Here is a 15,034-nt window from a genome sequence, read left to right on the forward strand (position 1 = left end):
TTTTCTGCAGCTTGTTGAGGTCAGTTTATCAAAAGTGGGGTACTTTCAGAGATCTGAGTGCATCCAAATCTATTCTTTCCCAATCACTGAAGTTTCGGCGGGAATTGCGTCATCACCAAACTCACTCTTGGATGTGATGCATTAAATCACAGGATTCTACATTCTCCAGCAAAACAATGTAGCTCGATATAAAAACCCATCAACTAATGATATAGTAGTGATCCAAAGGATTTTCTCATACCCGTTTAATGAATTCAGGATGTCAAGAAAACAACAGTATAAGCGTTTTCTTCTCATGAGTCATTGAGGGCTTCAGTTCAATTTAAATTGGACCCGTGCTCGTGAACATGGCTGTCGTGTTTGTGTCTGCACCGGAGCACGGCTCTGCTCTGTACGTACCATGGCAGCTGCATGTCCGACAGTCCCAGCGGGCAGCACGCTGGCACCCGCAGTGGTGCTGACGCTGTTAGGGTGCCGTATGCGGACAGCTGGCCCAGCTACCATGGCAGGAGGGGTGCCGCCGGCTGCTGGTTTGACTCCCTGCTGCAGGGGCTGGGTCAGGGACTGCTGACTGTTCAACAAAGACAGCCTCAGGGCCGGGAGGCTCTTCTGTTGACGCACACAGGGAGGTCATGAAGATTGCAGTCACACAGCAACACAAAGCAGCACATACAGCTGCAACAACAAGTTCAGCAGCTGGGTACACTGGTTGTTTTATCGTTACTTAGGAAATCACGACTGAACGTGGCGCATGCGTATCAAACGTGCCATGTACATTTGATATTTACTTGTGATAATAATTAAAAACTATAAGTGCACATTTCCTGGTCTGTTACAGAAAGTCCAAATAAAATAAACTTTGTGGTTGTAATGTGAGAAAATGTAAAAAAAAAAAAGTTCAAAGAAATGTCTGCTGCAGCTATCAATACCAGAATAAAGCTACTTAGCCTTTCGATTTTAATTGATAGATTAAAAAGATACCCCCAAACAAAAAGCCCACCTTGAGAAATGGCACCAGGTAAGGCTGCGGAGACGACTTGAGCTCAGTCTGCAGCCTGCTGGTGAACTCTTCTGGTTCAATCTTGGCATCCTGTCGGACAGAAAGAAGAGAAACAAGAACCAGGCAGATTAACATGGTGATCCTAAAACCTTAAAGTATATTCTAAAACAAAGGTTGAAAATTCATGAGTTCAGAAAGTAGATTTTGGAAAAAGTTTCATGCTGCCATCTACAGGTTGAAAATATTCAATACAAAACACACAAAAGGTCAAAGTTGACTAGTTCAATTAGGCTATTTACCACCTGAAGTTAGTCAGATGTTCAAGAAATACAATTTCATTAATGTCTGCCATGTTAAAAAGAGCTGCTATACACTTTATGTAATAATGAAGACAATACAGTTTGTTTGGTTTCTCACACCCACCAGCAGATCCTGAACCAGAGCTTTGACGTTCTTGGAAGTCTCAGGAGACGGAGAGTTGTGAGACGCCAGCTTGATAAGTGTAGCCAGGAAATTCTTACACTTCTTCACATTTTCTTGCATCTCCTGTGAAACATGGGGAATATTTTTTTTTTTTACCATGTTTAAAAAAATAAAATAAGATTGTAAAATTAATTAAATTAGAAAATAAAGATGAGAATATTACTCTTTCAGCAATTGGCCTTTTTTTGGGTCTGTATGCTCCAGTTAAAGATTAATCAATCACTAAATTAGTTGACGACTGTTTCAATAACCACTTTATTGCTATTAATCCGCTTAATCGTTTCAGCCTTGCGAACAAGCAAGAGTTCATGTTGGCTGCATGTCCTTGGGTATGCACTAGTGTGAATGCATGGGTGCAAATGTTTGTGGGCATGTGTGAGACTCCTTGTCCGTGCCAGGAACCAGCGCCGGCCTCCTGGGAAACGGCGGAGAACAGACCTGGGACACGACCGGAGCTCCGGGGGCCGCTGCGACGCTCGTCTGCGTCTGTGCCGCTGGCTGGGAGGTAGGCTGGGCCTGGGCCTGGGGGGTGATGGCCATGGGGGCCTGCTGCGGAGCCGTCACTGCCACGGTCGGCACCACGGGGCCCTTCTGGAAGAGCAAGGAAGAGACAGAGAGACAAACAGGACGTGACGCTTTGCTCGCAGCAAGGCCACAGAGAACAGGAGGCAGGCGCCACGGCGCTCCTGTCACATCTGGTCTCCTGACTTCAGCGGACATCTTTTAACAGAAAAGGAGGAGGAGAGGGGAGGCAGTGACAAGCAAGAAGCTTGGAAACAGAGTTATCTGTTAAACCTATGCTTGATGCTCACTCATGGCTGGCACCACCTTACCGGCACGACATTACAGCTTCTGCTGTAGTGATGTGTTTTTATATTTTATTTAATAATAAGTGCATGAATGATTGACAAGAAAAAGCAGATATTGAAGCGCACTCAGCGCTGCATCAAGAAGCTCCGAAGGAAACGACACGAAAACCTCTGAAGAAGACATGATGGCACCGTCCTTCTTCACAATCAAAACTGGAATAGCTCAGATTTTTGTGGTTGTAAGATTTCTCTTTAGTCTTGGGTAAACGAACACATGCTAGCTATCGCGACAGGCCTAAATTTTTAGGCTTGCCCTTCACATCTCCCCGAACAAACCGGACTTTCAAGGTAAATGAACTAGAGCTCAAAGAAAGCAGACTAACCAGAGCCTAAAACAGTTTAGAAGGGTCTCTCAGCAACCAAAAGCTAACACTTCTATATTATCTGATAGCAGTTAAATAACCCAGGAAAGAACTTATTGGTAAGATATTTTAGAAAGCATAATGAATAAATTCTGATTTTCCTTAGAGAGAGAAAAAAACAAAACTCCAAGAAATAATTCATGCAAAACATCCTCTCAAAAACAAAGCCACATCCTAACATTGTTCCTCAACATGAGCTATCAGGACGGCTGCAGGAATAACACATGAATTCATCATTCGAGGAGTGTTAGCTCACAGGGCGGAGTGCAGGACAAGAGGAGGAGGAGGAAGTAGAGGAGAAAGAGGTCTGGAGGGCAGGGCTGGAAGGTGCGGGAGAGGGAGACGGTGCCATCTTGGCCGGGGTCAAAGGGCACGGCCTTGTGGTCTGAGAAGTTGCAGGAGACTGCTGGAAAGAAAAAGAGCAACAGGATAAGGAAAAAGCCGGAGCGTGCCTCGCAGACACGTAGAGAAAGGTCACAAGGAGGAGAGAAGATGGTGTGAGCATGATGGCGGCGGTAAAGACTGACACAAAGCCAAGTTGCAGAGAATCAGGATGTCATGCAGGCACTGGTTGTTCCCATCATGTTATGTGTGTAAATGGAAGGAAATTGTGGAACAAAGCATGTTGTGCTGGAAAGCTGGAATAATCTTAAAAGCAGGGTGAAGTAATCTCTTTCCTCCATCAAAGCTCAAATAAAAAAAAAATGTCTCTATTAGATGATGGGACCCCTGTCTGAAAAGCAATTCACTATTCTAGCAGTCTGACAGCTTGCATCACAGGAAGACGGTTCAAATCTTCTGATCTCTCCGTTTTAAGTCAGGGAATATAAATTTCTTTATAGTCGTTTGAAGAAAATCCCCGACATGAAAGAGAAATTATGACCATTTCACCATACGTAAATGATCAATTGTTTGAAAACACATTTTTTAGCCATTTGAAGCTGTATTTTTACTTCAGCTTATTATTTAGAATAAGATGACTGCCTCACAGTATTTACACACAAACATTTTAATAGAAATAAAGAACATGATCTAACAGCTTTCATTTAAAAACAGAAAAGCCACATTTATTCCTCCTGTTGCCAACGCAAACATATTGTGATTACTACTGCTCTGAAAGTGTTATCCAGAACATTTATTGTGCATGTGATATTGACAATCTTGTAAAAAATATAAATACAGATTAACATAATTATAACAAGTTAATATTGGCCAAATAATTAGTTGGGCTATTTGCTCTGTTGCCAACCTAATAGACATTCTGCTAACTGTAGTTTGGTTTAAAACTGTTAAGGGTGGCACTCCTTGAGTTTGGATACAATGACTTGTTTGTTTTTTTGCTTTTTCAGCTGGATCTGTCTTCCTTGTAAGCCAGGGAAAGCAATAAGTGGGGGAAGTGTGACACCACGCTACTATATAGCCCAACTCCTGGCCAAAACAACCCAGGAGGCCTTCTGCTCTGACCTCTGGCTCCCAAACAAGACCAAGAAGTCATAGAAATACCTCCACAAACACACATGCTTCCAAATTTAGGCTCAAACGGAGCTGCACAATATTAGGAAAACGTGTAATTGCAATACTTTTGATGAATATTGAAATGCGGTGCGGTTTACTTTGAATTTTGGCAACTTAGCCACTTAAAAATGTACACGTTATGTGAATCAAGGGAAGTCAGAGAGCATCCAATTGGCTAAATATAGTCATGGCATTCATAGTATGAATGCCAAACACAAATACAATTTCATCTAAGCAAATATTGATATAGCGATGCGATACATTGTTAGGTTTTACACTCGTGTGAACTGTAGTTTCACGCACACAGTGAAAACGTGGGCAGTTTTTCGGTGCAGAAGTAGGATAAGAAAAGGAGGAGGGAGTTTCCCCTCCACTAAAAGTTTTGTAGAGCTAAAGAGTTGGGGGAAGTCAGTGTATGACGGATGAATGGGGGGGGAAGGTAGGAGCCACGGGGTGCATCCCACCCCCAGCTATGCCCCACTCGTGCTCACTTTCACTCCCACATGAGCACACTGGAGAACCAAAGCCTTGTTAGCTTTTTAAAATAATCAGGCAGTTGGATGATGAATGATTTAACAGGTATGGAAGGAAGGAAGCTCAGGATGCCTTCCGTTTCTCCCCTCGGGCTCATAGGAAGAGTGACAGGCCGACAGAGGGGTTGAGCTCTGGGAATAAACACCATTCCCTTTCATTTCACAGCTACTGCTTTTCCTGTCGAGATGGCAACGCCGCGGCCCACTAATTTGTCAACAGAGTGACTGGGAGAGGCGACGACAATCTGCGAGTCTCTTTTGAGCGGAGCATGTCAGGATGGAGGCAGGTTGGCTGGCTGGAAGCAAAGTTCTGCTCTGAACTGGTACAGATTTCTATCCACAACACCCTGACCAACTTGCTGTCTAACATTTAACAGTTTTTCTCATGATTATGTAGGCGAAAACATTTCATGAGAACAATCACTCAATGCCAGGTTTAAAAAGTATGAAAGTTTATTCTTTGAGGGAGCAGAACTACCTGCAAGGTTGTGTTATACACCAGAATGTTACATTTCTGAATTTTAAACCCTGACATTCGGCATTTTGCATATGAACCCAAACAGAGGACGCGTTTTTGAACATTTTTTTATGTCAGTTCTACCACCTTCTTCTATTTCCCCAGATATAATATGCTTTAGCTTTCACTGACTTTTGAAATAAAGCATGATGATATAAAACCAAAATATTGTCTTATCTTGAGGTTGCACAGAAATTAGGAGGAACAGATAATAGTAAATGTCAGAGAATAAAAGCAGGACGAACCAAACTGGAAAAATTGAGTAATGAAATGCTGCCCTCTAGTGTCAATGTTTTGTCTTTGCAACTACACTTCACAAACTTCAACTACAAACTTCAATGTTTTTTATTGACTGAAGATTAAACTGAGGTAAGTACATCATTGTGAAGTGGAAGGAAAACAATACATAGTTTAATTTCTTGTTACTCCTAAAATTCTCACACCTGAGATGTGAATCTCTTCAGCTCCTCCAGAGTTACTATGAATATCTTGGCTGTTTCCTGGCTTAACACAAAACTCACTCCAAAGAGGTTTTTACGACTTGGGACATTGTTTTTTACCCTGACTCTGTTTTAAACCTCTCAAACTCTTTATCCCTGCCCTGTGTTGTGTGTTCTTAGGTCACCATGGTGCAGTTTGCTCATTAATATTCTAAGGTCGACATACAATAAAAGTATTTATATTAACTTCTGAAGACAAGTGGTTACCCTGGATTTTATTTTGTGTTTTTTTATTATGCTATAAGAGCAGCAAGCTCTCACTAGTCGAGCCCCTTTAAGCTCCTTCATACGTCACACATTTTGTCCAAAAAAGAGGTCTTTAAAAGAGGTATTTTACTGGACATAATGAAGGGAAACACACACACACACACACACAAAAACGTACAGATTCAAAAAACAAATGGAAAGTGATAGTTAAAAGACGGTGTTACTCTTGGGGTGTCAGGTTTCTACAAAAAGAAAACGCTTTTCATCCTTTTTAAACTAATTATTCAACAACCAGTCAAAAAGCCTTGTAATTGTAAGCTTAGATAACATGCAATTCATGATGCTTATATTCTTCAAATAGCAGAGAAACAGTCACTCAGAGAAATAGCTCAAGTAACAATAATAACATAAAGACTTTAATTATTTATATGTCTCCCACAATAGTGAACAGGGATGGAAACTATTTTCATCTCTGAAAAATTAAGGGATATACATTTCTTTTAAATACTTGTATTTAGTGACAATTCCATAAATAAACAATTAACCAAGAAATTAGATTGTATTTATTGAGAGATAAATACTTTTTGAAACATTTATGGACTCCAGATCCTCATATTTCATTTATAGTTATAACTAAAGCTTTAGAGTTGACCAATAACACTATTATTAGAAAATGAAAAAATAAAAAATAAAAAATAAAAACCACAATAAATGACTAAGAAAATACTAAATGGTTTGTTCTGAATCATAAAGACATTTATTTACCTGGCAGGTGCTCTGTGTCAGTAAAACTGATCTGAACTTAGAGGACCTAAACATTTACCTACCTTGTAATTGAACACTTAGTACTTTCCAAAGGTGTGCACCCAGAAGCATAAGTTCCCGCTTCCAAATGAATGATGTATCCACAGGTGATAATAATCAAATTCCTATTAATGATTCAGCAACCCGTTAAATTTTTTATGAGAGGACCCCGTGGAGTCATTATGAAGCCTTGAGATGTTAATTCACCAATTAATCTCAATTGAATTTATGGATAAAATAATCAAGTATATCCATTTGTTCTAATTAGGCGTTTTAAGATATCAATCATACTGCAATTAACAACTAGAGTTAAGCCGTGCATTTATTCACGGGGTTCAGGCTCAACAGTGTGAAAAAAGATCAAAGTTTATCAAATTCAATCAGTCAAATTCATTTTCACAAAGGTCACCAACCGTGAGATTAACTAAAAGATTAACTAGCTAAAGACATGGGGTTACACCTTAGCTGTGATCACGCTTGCTCTCAAGAGCTAAAAATGGTTGTTTGCCCTAATATAATATAAAAATGCACCTTAAGCTGCAATGAAATGAAGATATGTGGGTTGCACTTTCCAAGTGTTACATAGTTCACTTTTTGTTCCACACAAAGCAGCTGCTACAAGAAATAAATGTAAATTTGAAATTAATTTAACCATTACAATGGTTGTCTGTTGCATGGGATATGTTAGCTTAGCAGACCTCAAATTAGCAGCATTTCAGGGTAGCGCTGTGTTGATTTACTGGGTTCCTACATGTTTCTTATGGAAAAAGGAGGAACCATGTGTTGAGTGCAAAGAGTGCAAAGAGGGCTACAAAAGTCTTCACAAGGAAATAATGTTTCCTAAAATTTTTGTGATCCATTAGGTTCAAATGTCAGGAGATATTGGAGATTATACGGTGGTTATAATGTGGCATGAAGGGGGGCCTGACTGTGATGTCCCAATATGTGGGGGAAAAAAAAAAAAAGAACATACCCAATTTTTCAGACTGTATCTCGACCTCAACAATGCTTGATAGGAAAAAATTCCTTAAATGAGAATATTGGGCATGTCATCAGCACTTTCTTTAACAAGGTTAATATCTGGATTAAAAAAAGATATCAAGTTCCATTTGGTGTAGCTACATTTACAGACCAACCAGCTTAACAAATGAAATATTGTTTTTTTTTACAACTAATAGTTACATTATTGCATTTTTTAAATATATATATTTTTGAATACCTATATGTTTCCCAACTCAAATAAAACTATGCTGTTTCCATTTCCAGTATAAAACCATAAAAAAACCCTAATGTCTTTAAAAATAATAATAATAATTTAAAAAATGATAATAGTTTGAATGAATCTATATGAAAGTTACCAAACAGCAGCATGCTTCCAGTTTTTGTCCTTACCTATAAACAATCAGATGATGGTGAGCGTAAAAGCAGACCATGCCACAGAGACATAACACACCAGAACAAGGGATGTTACTGCATGATGGTAACTAGCACTGAGCTCTGGAGGCGAGTCTCACCTGTGGAGTTGTTACTCTGAAGGACGTTCCCGTCGTTGGAGCAGCAGGTCTCGGAGAGATGTTGTTCTGGGCCTGGGCTTGAGCCTGGGCTTGGGCCAAAGCCTGCTGAGGAACCAACACCAACTGGCCCAATTCGGTGCGCACCAGCACCATTCCTGCATGGCAGCGAGGAACGACTATTAGCGCTTAGGTCATGAGGAAGAAACAGCCAAAGGCCATTCCTCAATTATGTTGTTGTGTCTCATGACTCGTGCACTTTCCCTCCCATTTAGTGGTCAGATCGATGTCTGAATTTAAGGCTTTTCTTTGAGGTCTGACCTAACAATTAAGATTTTAAACAAATTTCACATGGGAACTAGGACACATAAAAGAGCCAAAACTGCATGGCAGGTACTTCAATAGAGGTAGAGAGAGCTTTGAAATCAAAAGAATATGAAGAAACTAAACGATCATTCAGATTTAAGCATCAAAACATGTATTTCTCCTTTCAACAAACTCAAAGAAAATGCCTTCTGTTAGTTAATATGTGTACACATTAACCAATAAAATCTAATTATAGTAAAACTGTCTGATTCTGACCTTTGGTCGACTTACTCATGCATTTCTTTTTATAACATTGACAACTTGTCAAAGTTTATTGTAAATAACAAAGTTGACCGTGTATTCTAACCCTTATGGTACTGTTAGACTAAATAATTTTTTTCTGAGGTCAGATGACTCAGAGGAAGGGCAGCACAGAAACCCTTCTGGCTACTGACCATGAACAAGGTAAGTAAGAACAGTAGCACAATCAATAAAACAAAGAAAACAAAGTTCTTTCCATTTAGAAAAACTAGCAAATTCTCAATTCGAAAAGTAAAACATATGTCCATAAATGTGGAATATTTGAAATTCTTTAAATACATTTTTTCTTAAAAGTATTTAAAACCAATGGGAAGTGAGACTGGAACAAAATGCATACAGAATAGTTGTACATTCTGCTCTCAGATTAACTGAGTTGAACCGATAAATTCGGTGTCTGGTGCATGTGGCCGAAAACTAAACGTTCTCCATCTCTTTCCATTAACTTTTTACTTTTCATAAGCATTAGAAAGTGATTCTGTTTCTTTTTTGTGTATCTGCTATGTCTTCTGAAACCCCATCAGTCTTGGCACATGGTCGCTCGTACTGAGCCAGGTTCTGGTTTTACTGGAGAGTTCTTGCAGTTAAAAGGGAGGGTTTTTTTCTCTCTACTGTTGATACATGCATGCTCAGTATGAGGGAGTGCTGTAAAAACCAGCGACACGTGTGATCGTCTACTGTTGCTGCTTGTTCGTCCAGGACAAGTGAATGCAGCAAGTCAGTGACTCAATGCAAACTGCGGGGTTTCCTTAGACAAAAAACTTTTTGACTAATTTGAATAATGAACTGAACTCGACTGCATTGTTTGATACCTGGGATCAATTGAAATGTATGTATGACTGAAATAAAATTACTTTTTATAAAATGCCTTGAGATGACATTACTTCAAAATGGTTCTATCAAATAAACATAATTAAGTTTGTAGTTGAAAGGAAGATATTTTGTTGAAACTGATCTCACAGGCGTCTAACATTCAGTGCCTGGCAAAATTATTCTGACATTTTCACTTTTTGTCATATTAAAGCCCCAAATGCCAGTCTAATTCAGACACTTCAACTTGTAAACCAACAGAAAATAGTGGATAACTGTTGAGTCAAATTAAAATAATACATCTTTTTCAACAGTTGTGGATGTATTTATATTTAGATCATTTTACTCTGATACACTGAAATAAACAGCCAACAGTTGCTCTGTGAAGGTCCAAGAGGTTTGTCAGTGAAACTATGTGAACAAACAGCATCATGAAAACCAAAACCACAGCAAACATGTTAGGAATGGGTCGTGGAGGAGCTAAATAGAAATTAAAGGCAAGAAAATCATTCATAAGGAAAGCAGCTAAAAGGCAAATTATCAAGTCCATTGATAATTGCCAACAACAAAAAGGCAGAATTGGTAACTATTTACCAGTTATCAATAGACTGATCCTAATTGGCAACCTGTTAATCAAATCCTCTTTATATTTCCTGAGGTATTTTGATGATTTGATCTGGTAACAAGCTCCAAGCCTCTAAGGTTGGAAGTCCTCCTTGCCATCACCCTGATCTTTAGTTCCCTCCAGACTCTCAGTTCAGCAAATGGGAATTGTACAGCAACATATTGTTACTTGAGAAGGAGTATTAATCCAGAAAGTCCACCAATTCTTGAGGCAGGAAGATTTGCTTCCTGCCTCAAGCAAACCTCGTAAATCTCATTTCAAAATCTCAAATTTCATTAGTTATTTTTATTGAATATTTCAATTTGTTCTTTAAGTTTGTGTTGAAACAGATGCAATCTTAAAAACCAGACTTCAAATCTGAAACCTTTCAAAGAAGAAAAATAATATTTTTATATATTTTATCCATACTGGCCAGCTCTATATCTGGAATTTCCTGTCTGAACTATTGAACAGGCTAATTGCAATTAGCAATACAAGCTAATAACAAATGACGCCTCTTTATTCTATGTCATTAAGCATTAAAGGTACATCTTTACTGACAGCATTAGTGTGCAGAAAAAATGTCAATGAGATACACACAGAACAAATTAACTTTATTACTGCAATTATCACCTTATTTTACATGCAGATCGGCTAAATTGGATGTTGAGGTCAGGGTTGGAAGAAAATCTTGTTTCCTGACTTTAAGGCGCCTTTCTGCTTATTTCATTTTACTTTAAGCATGTATAAATGGATAGGAATGCTTTTTCTGTTTTTATGGCAAAACAGAACAAATGAAAAAGTCGGTAAGGCAAAACTTTGGATATAGTGAGGCATTACGTGCAGAGGCATTTCATTAATGGCACCCTGGGCAAACCTTTGTCTTTGAGCCACTCTCCTTCAACCCTGGATAGCCCAAAGGCCTCGTAAATCTCAAACCAAGTCTAAAACAGTGAATAATCCAATTTAGGCTTAACCAGTCTAAGTATTTATTTATTTATTTATTTATTTATTTATTTTTTCATTTTTAGACTAGATGTGATCAAATGGAGCCAAGAAAAAAACTGAAACAGTCATTTAATTTTAGCAGTTTTTGCAGAATTAGCCATTCACAGTCTACAACATTAAGAGGTGCTCACTCCCCACTGAGTGGGGTGCAAATAGAAAAACATGGCAGGAAGGCAACATTTGTAGAGCTTATGCTGCGTGCCTCCCCTGCTAAAAGGCCTGGCACCTTGGGCTGGTAGCCACAACACTGATAACAAAAACAACTACTGCGGATTTTCTATGGAACGTTTGAGAACCGCTGTTTTACATGAACTGTTAGGAGAGGCAATAGTTTTCTTTGTGGGGCAACAACAAAAGATAAATTTATGCTCATGCCTTGTGCACTGTAAAACATTTTAGTCGCATTTAATTGTGTCCACTAACTTCTACTCATTAAATAAAGGGAATATTGCAAGCTTTAGACTTTTAACTTAAATGTGAGTTTATAAAAAATAAACTCACAGTAAGTAGTAAGTTGTGTTGACTTTTTATTCCCCACGAAATGACAAAAAAATTTTGTTTACACAAACTTTGAGTAAACAAAGTTTGTTTTTTATTTCCTTTCAGTTATAAAAATAACTGAAAGAAGAAAAGGGCAGGAGTGGGAGCCATTTCCCAAGATGCTTAGCGGCATGTTTTTGTATCCCGTGTTGCACCGTGAGTGAGATGGAAGTGTGTTACGTTGACAATAGTTGAGGATATTTTTCTTCTATTGCTAAAGTTCTGCTTGAACCAAATGTTTGAGCTAAATTTAAAATGATTCTAGACAAATAGCATTACCAGGTCAGATATTTTGTTCATCCAAGTTGATTCAAAATCTAAAATACTGGCTAAAAACAAGTAGTTATTTTAAATTGATAATGTGAGTAAAAGTAATACAGAAAAGTGCCCTTGTTTAGCTAGGTGAAAGCAGATTTCTTGTATAATGTGAAATAATTAGTTGGTGTAAATTACAGTATTAAGCGATAACTACTAACAATTGAAGGTTAATGAGCTATCAGATCTTATAAAATGTTTAGACGAGAGGTGGGCGATATGGACTTAAAGTTTTATCATAAAATATTGTGCCACTGTTTTAATAACAACAAAAATTATAAGGACTATTGATAACCTCTTTTGTAGCTAACTGCATGGCTCCATAAACACAAATGCTCTGCTCTTGAAACGCATAACTATAATTTAAAAGAAGTGGATTTTTAATACACTTCTTTTGGACACCTGTCACGTAAAGAAGTGTGATTTATCACTAAAGTGCACAAAGTAACTACATTTAACCCTATTTTCAAATTTATTTAGATTTTTTTGGGACTCTTTTTGGACAAACAGTAAAAATTAAATAGTGGAGGAAATAGTAAAAAAGCAATCATGACAAAAGAGATGGTTTGGAATTAATCATGACAATGATAAATTAAAATTCTTATAACTATAAGAACTGTAATGCAATAAATGATAAACTATACCATAAATGCTCACCCATGATTTAGACAATTTGCCTTTTGTTGTTAAATCAACTTGATGAACTTTAAAACCAAAACAATGCTCTAGTTGACTTTACTTGCACTTTCAAGGCAGCAGACTGTGCGTCTTCATTTTCAAATTAAACCACCTTCAAATAGTTTACAGTGAACATCTTTACAAGGGAAGGATAATCTGGAGAACAAGGCTTAATAACGTTTACATAAACACACTGCACACCAAGGGAAAAAAAAGCACATTCTCTCCAACCCTCCAAAATAAAAGCTTACCCTGTGGGATGGTAAAGCCAGGGGGAAGCTGAATGGTGGTCTGCTGTTGTGAAGGTCTGACAATCAGCTGGGGGGCTACTATCCTCTGAGGCGTTGGGACCCCTGGACGGGGTTGAGACAGTGCAGGGGTGGCCACGGCAGGTGTTGGAGAGGGAGCTGTGGGCCTGACCATGCTCATGGTGGAGGTCACAGCTGTGGTCTGGACAGTTCCACAGACAGATGTGGTCGCCATGGCGGTGGCACACACAGCTGTTGTAGCGGAGCTCAGAGGCTGGGTCACTGTGGTGGTGGTAGTAGGAGCTGCTGTAGTGGTTGTTGCTGGTGTGATAGCGCAGGAAGCAGACGGTAGTACAGTGTTTATTACAGAGCTCACACTACCAACCTGGCTTTGCGTTACAATATTGGACTGACAGTCGTCTGTTTTGGAAGCTCCGGTGTCCGTGCCCGCCTTGCTGAGATCTCCCGTGGGAGATGAGGATGTGGCGGGCTCTATCCGAGCACCCTGCTGGACCAGCGCCGAAACGCTGGTCCCGTTACCGTTCTGGGCAATACTGGCTACGATGTGACTCGGGAGTCTGTGCAAGGCAATGGTGGGAGTCCCCCGGTCCAGAGGAATAGCCGACTGACCCACGGGGAGGTTTGCGTTGGACAGAGTGAACGTGGAAGTGTTGATGGCCGATCGAGTGGAGTTTGGCGGAGTTGCGCCCGGGTCCACGGAGCTGATGATGCTGCTGTCGGTCACCGCTGTGATGCTGCTCCGTCTCGTCGTCACCGCTGCGCCGTTCAAACTCTTTATCCGCGCCGAGGGGCTCCTTCTCGGCGTCGCGACGCGCTTCCTCGGAGCGCTGGCCTCCGCGGGCGCCTCACCTGTGCACTGGCTCACCTTGGCGCTCCGACTGGATGTGGTGCTGATGCTGTCCTGCGGGGATGCCAAAGTTGACACGCCAGATGCAGTCAGCGGTGTGATGGATGCTCCATGTGATTGAATGCCGCTGCTAGTGGCGTTCACACAGCCAGCCGAAGTGCTGGGAGGCTCGCCAAAAGAAGAGGAGCAGCTCAGCGACGGAGAGGTGACAGTTTTATCCGGGCTTGCGTCCTTAGAGTTCACCTCCTGGCGCATCTCAGGTTTATTCCGCCGTCCAGGTTGTTGTTGTTGTTCTAGTGTTGTGGTACTCACTGGAGCTGGGAGCGTTTTTCCTAAGTGATGGTTAGCAGGGGCCACAGAGCCAGCGCCTCCGTTTTCGTCTGCTTTCCCCGCGGAGTTGCTCTGCCCAGTCAGCTGAGACTCCAAAGAGCCCACCAGGTCGCTAACAGCCTTCTCATCCACCTCTGAAAAGAGCATATCTTCCAGGGGGTCGGAGGCGCCCGCCATCTCTGAGCACAGATAGCAGCTTTATAGCGGCCGCACCGCGCATGCGTGTTACTAGGCATTGTGGGAATGAGCCTAACGTCACCAGATGAGGGGGAGCTCTACGGGAGATTTTTTAACCCTCCTGGGTCTCTTGACTCTTTTTTTTGTTGTTGTTGCTTTAATTTCATTTTTATTTAAAATTATTGAGGTAAATGGCATAGAATGTGTTCAGGTTGTCTTTTTGGGTGTGAATTTCATTTATCAATGTTATCTGTTATTGTGACCTTCCTAAAATAATGGCTTAAGTAATTTTCTTTGCAAAAAAAAGTGATTGTATTATTATTTTTTGCATAAAACATCTTTTGGAAAGAAAAAAGTTTTTTCTTCTTCCCCAAATCAGTTTGGACAATGAAATGACTTAGGTCATTATTTTAGGAAACCAACAATAAGCAATTTGTCCTAAATAGAGTAAAAATATGACCTTTGACTGTTTGTGCCATTAACTTGCATTCAGAATGTTATTTTAATACAATACAAATCTCAATATCTTTC

The 15,034-nt window shown here is 39.9% G+C and overlaps 1 protein-coding gene across 3 annotated transcripts; it reads right to left on the reverse strand.

Annotated features, from left to right (window-relative positions):
• Positions 1–214: 214 nt before the first annotated feature.
• On the reverse strand, positions 215–14,747 carry LOC106957710 (transcription initiation factor TFIID subunit 4). Of its 3 annotated transcripts, none has more exons than XM_015049149.1 (7): positions 13,132–14,747; positions 8,305–8,459; positions 2,971–3,117; positions 1,922–2,074; positions 1,424–1,546; positions 1,001–1,090; positions 215–609 (listed from the first exon to the last, which is right to left on the reverse strand). In XM_015049149.1, exons 1-7 carry the CDS (start codon positions 14,501–14,503, stop codon positions 313–315), a joined length of 2,337 nt encoding a protein of 778 aa, XP_014904635.1. In that variant the 5' UTR covers positions 14,504–14,747; the 3' UTR covers positions 215–312. The 3 variants fall into 3 exon arrangements, with proteins under 3 accessions (XP_014904635.1, XP_014904634.1, XP_014904636.1); XM_015049148.1 differs by having other exon boundaries at positions 2,971–3,120; positions 13,132–14,746; XM_015049150.1 differs by lacking the exon at positions 2,971–3,117 and having other exon boundaries at positions 13,132–14,746.
• Positions 14,748–15,034: the final 287 nt, after the last annotated feature.

This window comes from Poecilia latipinna, unplaced genomic scaffold, assembly GCF_001443285.1.
Source record: "Poecilia latipinna isolate Pla-1442-1.1 unplaced genomic scaffold, P_latipinna-1.0 Scaffold929, whole genome shotgun sequence".
NCBI lineage: Eukaryota > Metazoa > Chordata > Actinopteri > Cyprinodontiformes > Poeciliidae > Poecilia > Poecilia latipinna.

What these genes read in the sequence shown, in the direction of transcription:
- LOC106957710 (XM_015049148.1), bottom strand. Translation starts at nt 14,503, where the DNA reads ATGGCGGGCGCCTCCGACCCCCTGGAAGATATGCTCTTTTCAGAGGTG. An exon ending in TCAGAGTAACAACTCCACAG is followed by an intron (nt 3,121 to 8,304) that starts GTGAGACTCGCC and finishes TTTTCTTTCCAG; the next exon opens with CAGTCTCCTGCAACTTCTCA. An exon ending in CTCTGGTTCAGGATCTGCTG is followed by an intron (nt 1,091 to 1,423) that starts GTGGGTGTGAGA and finishes TCTGTCCGACAG; the next exon opens with GATGCCAAGATTGAACCAGA.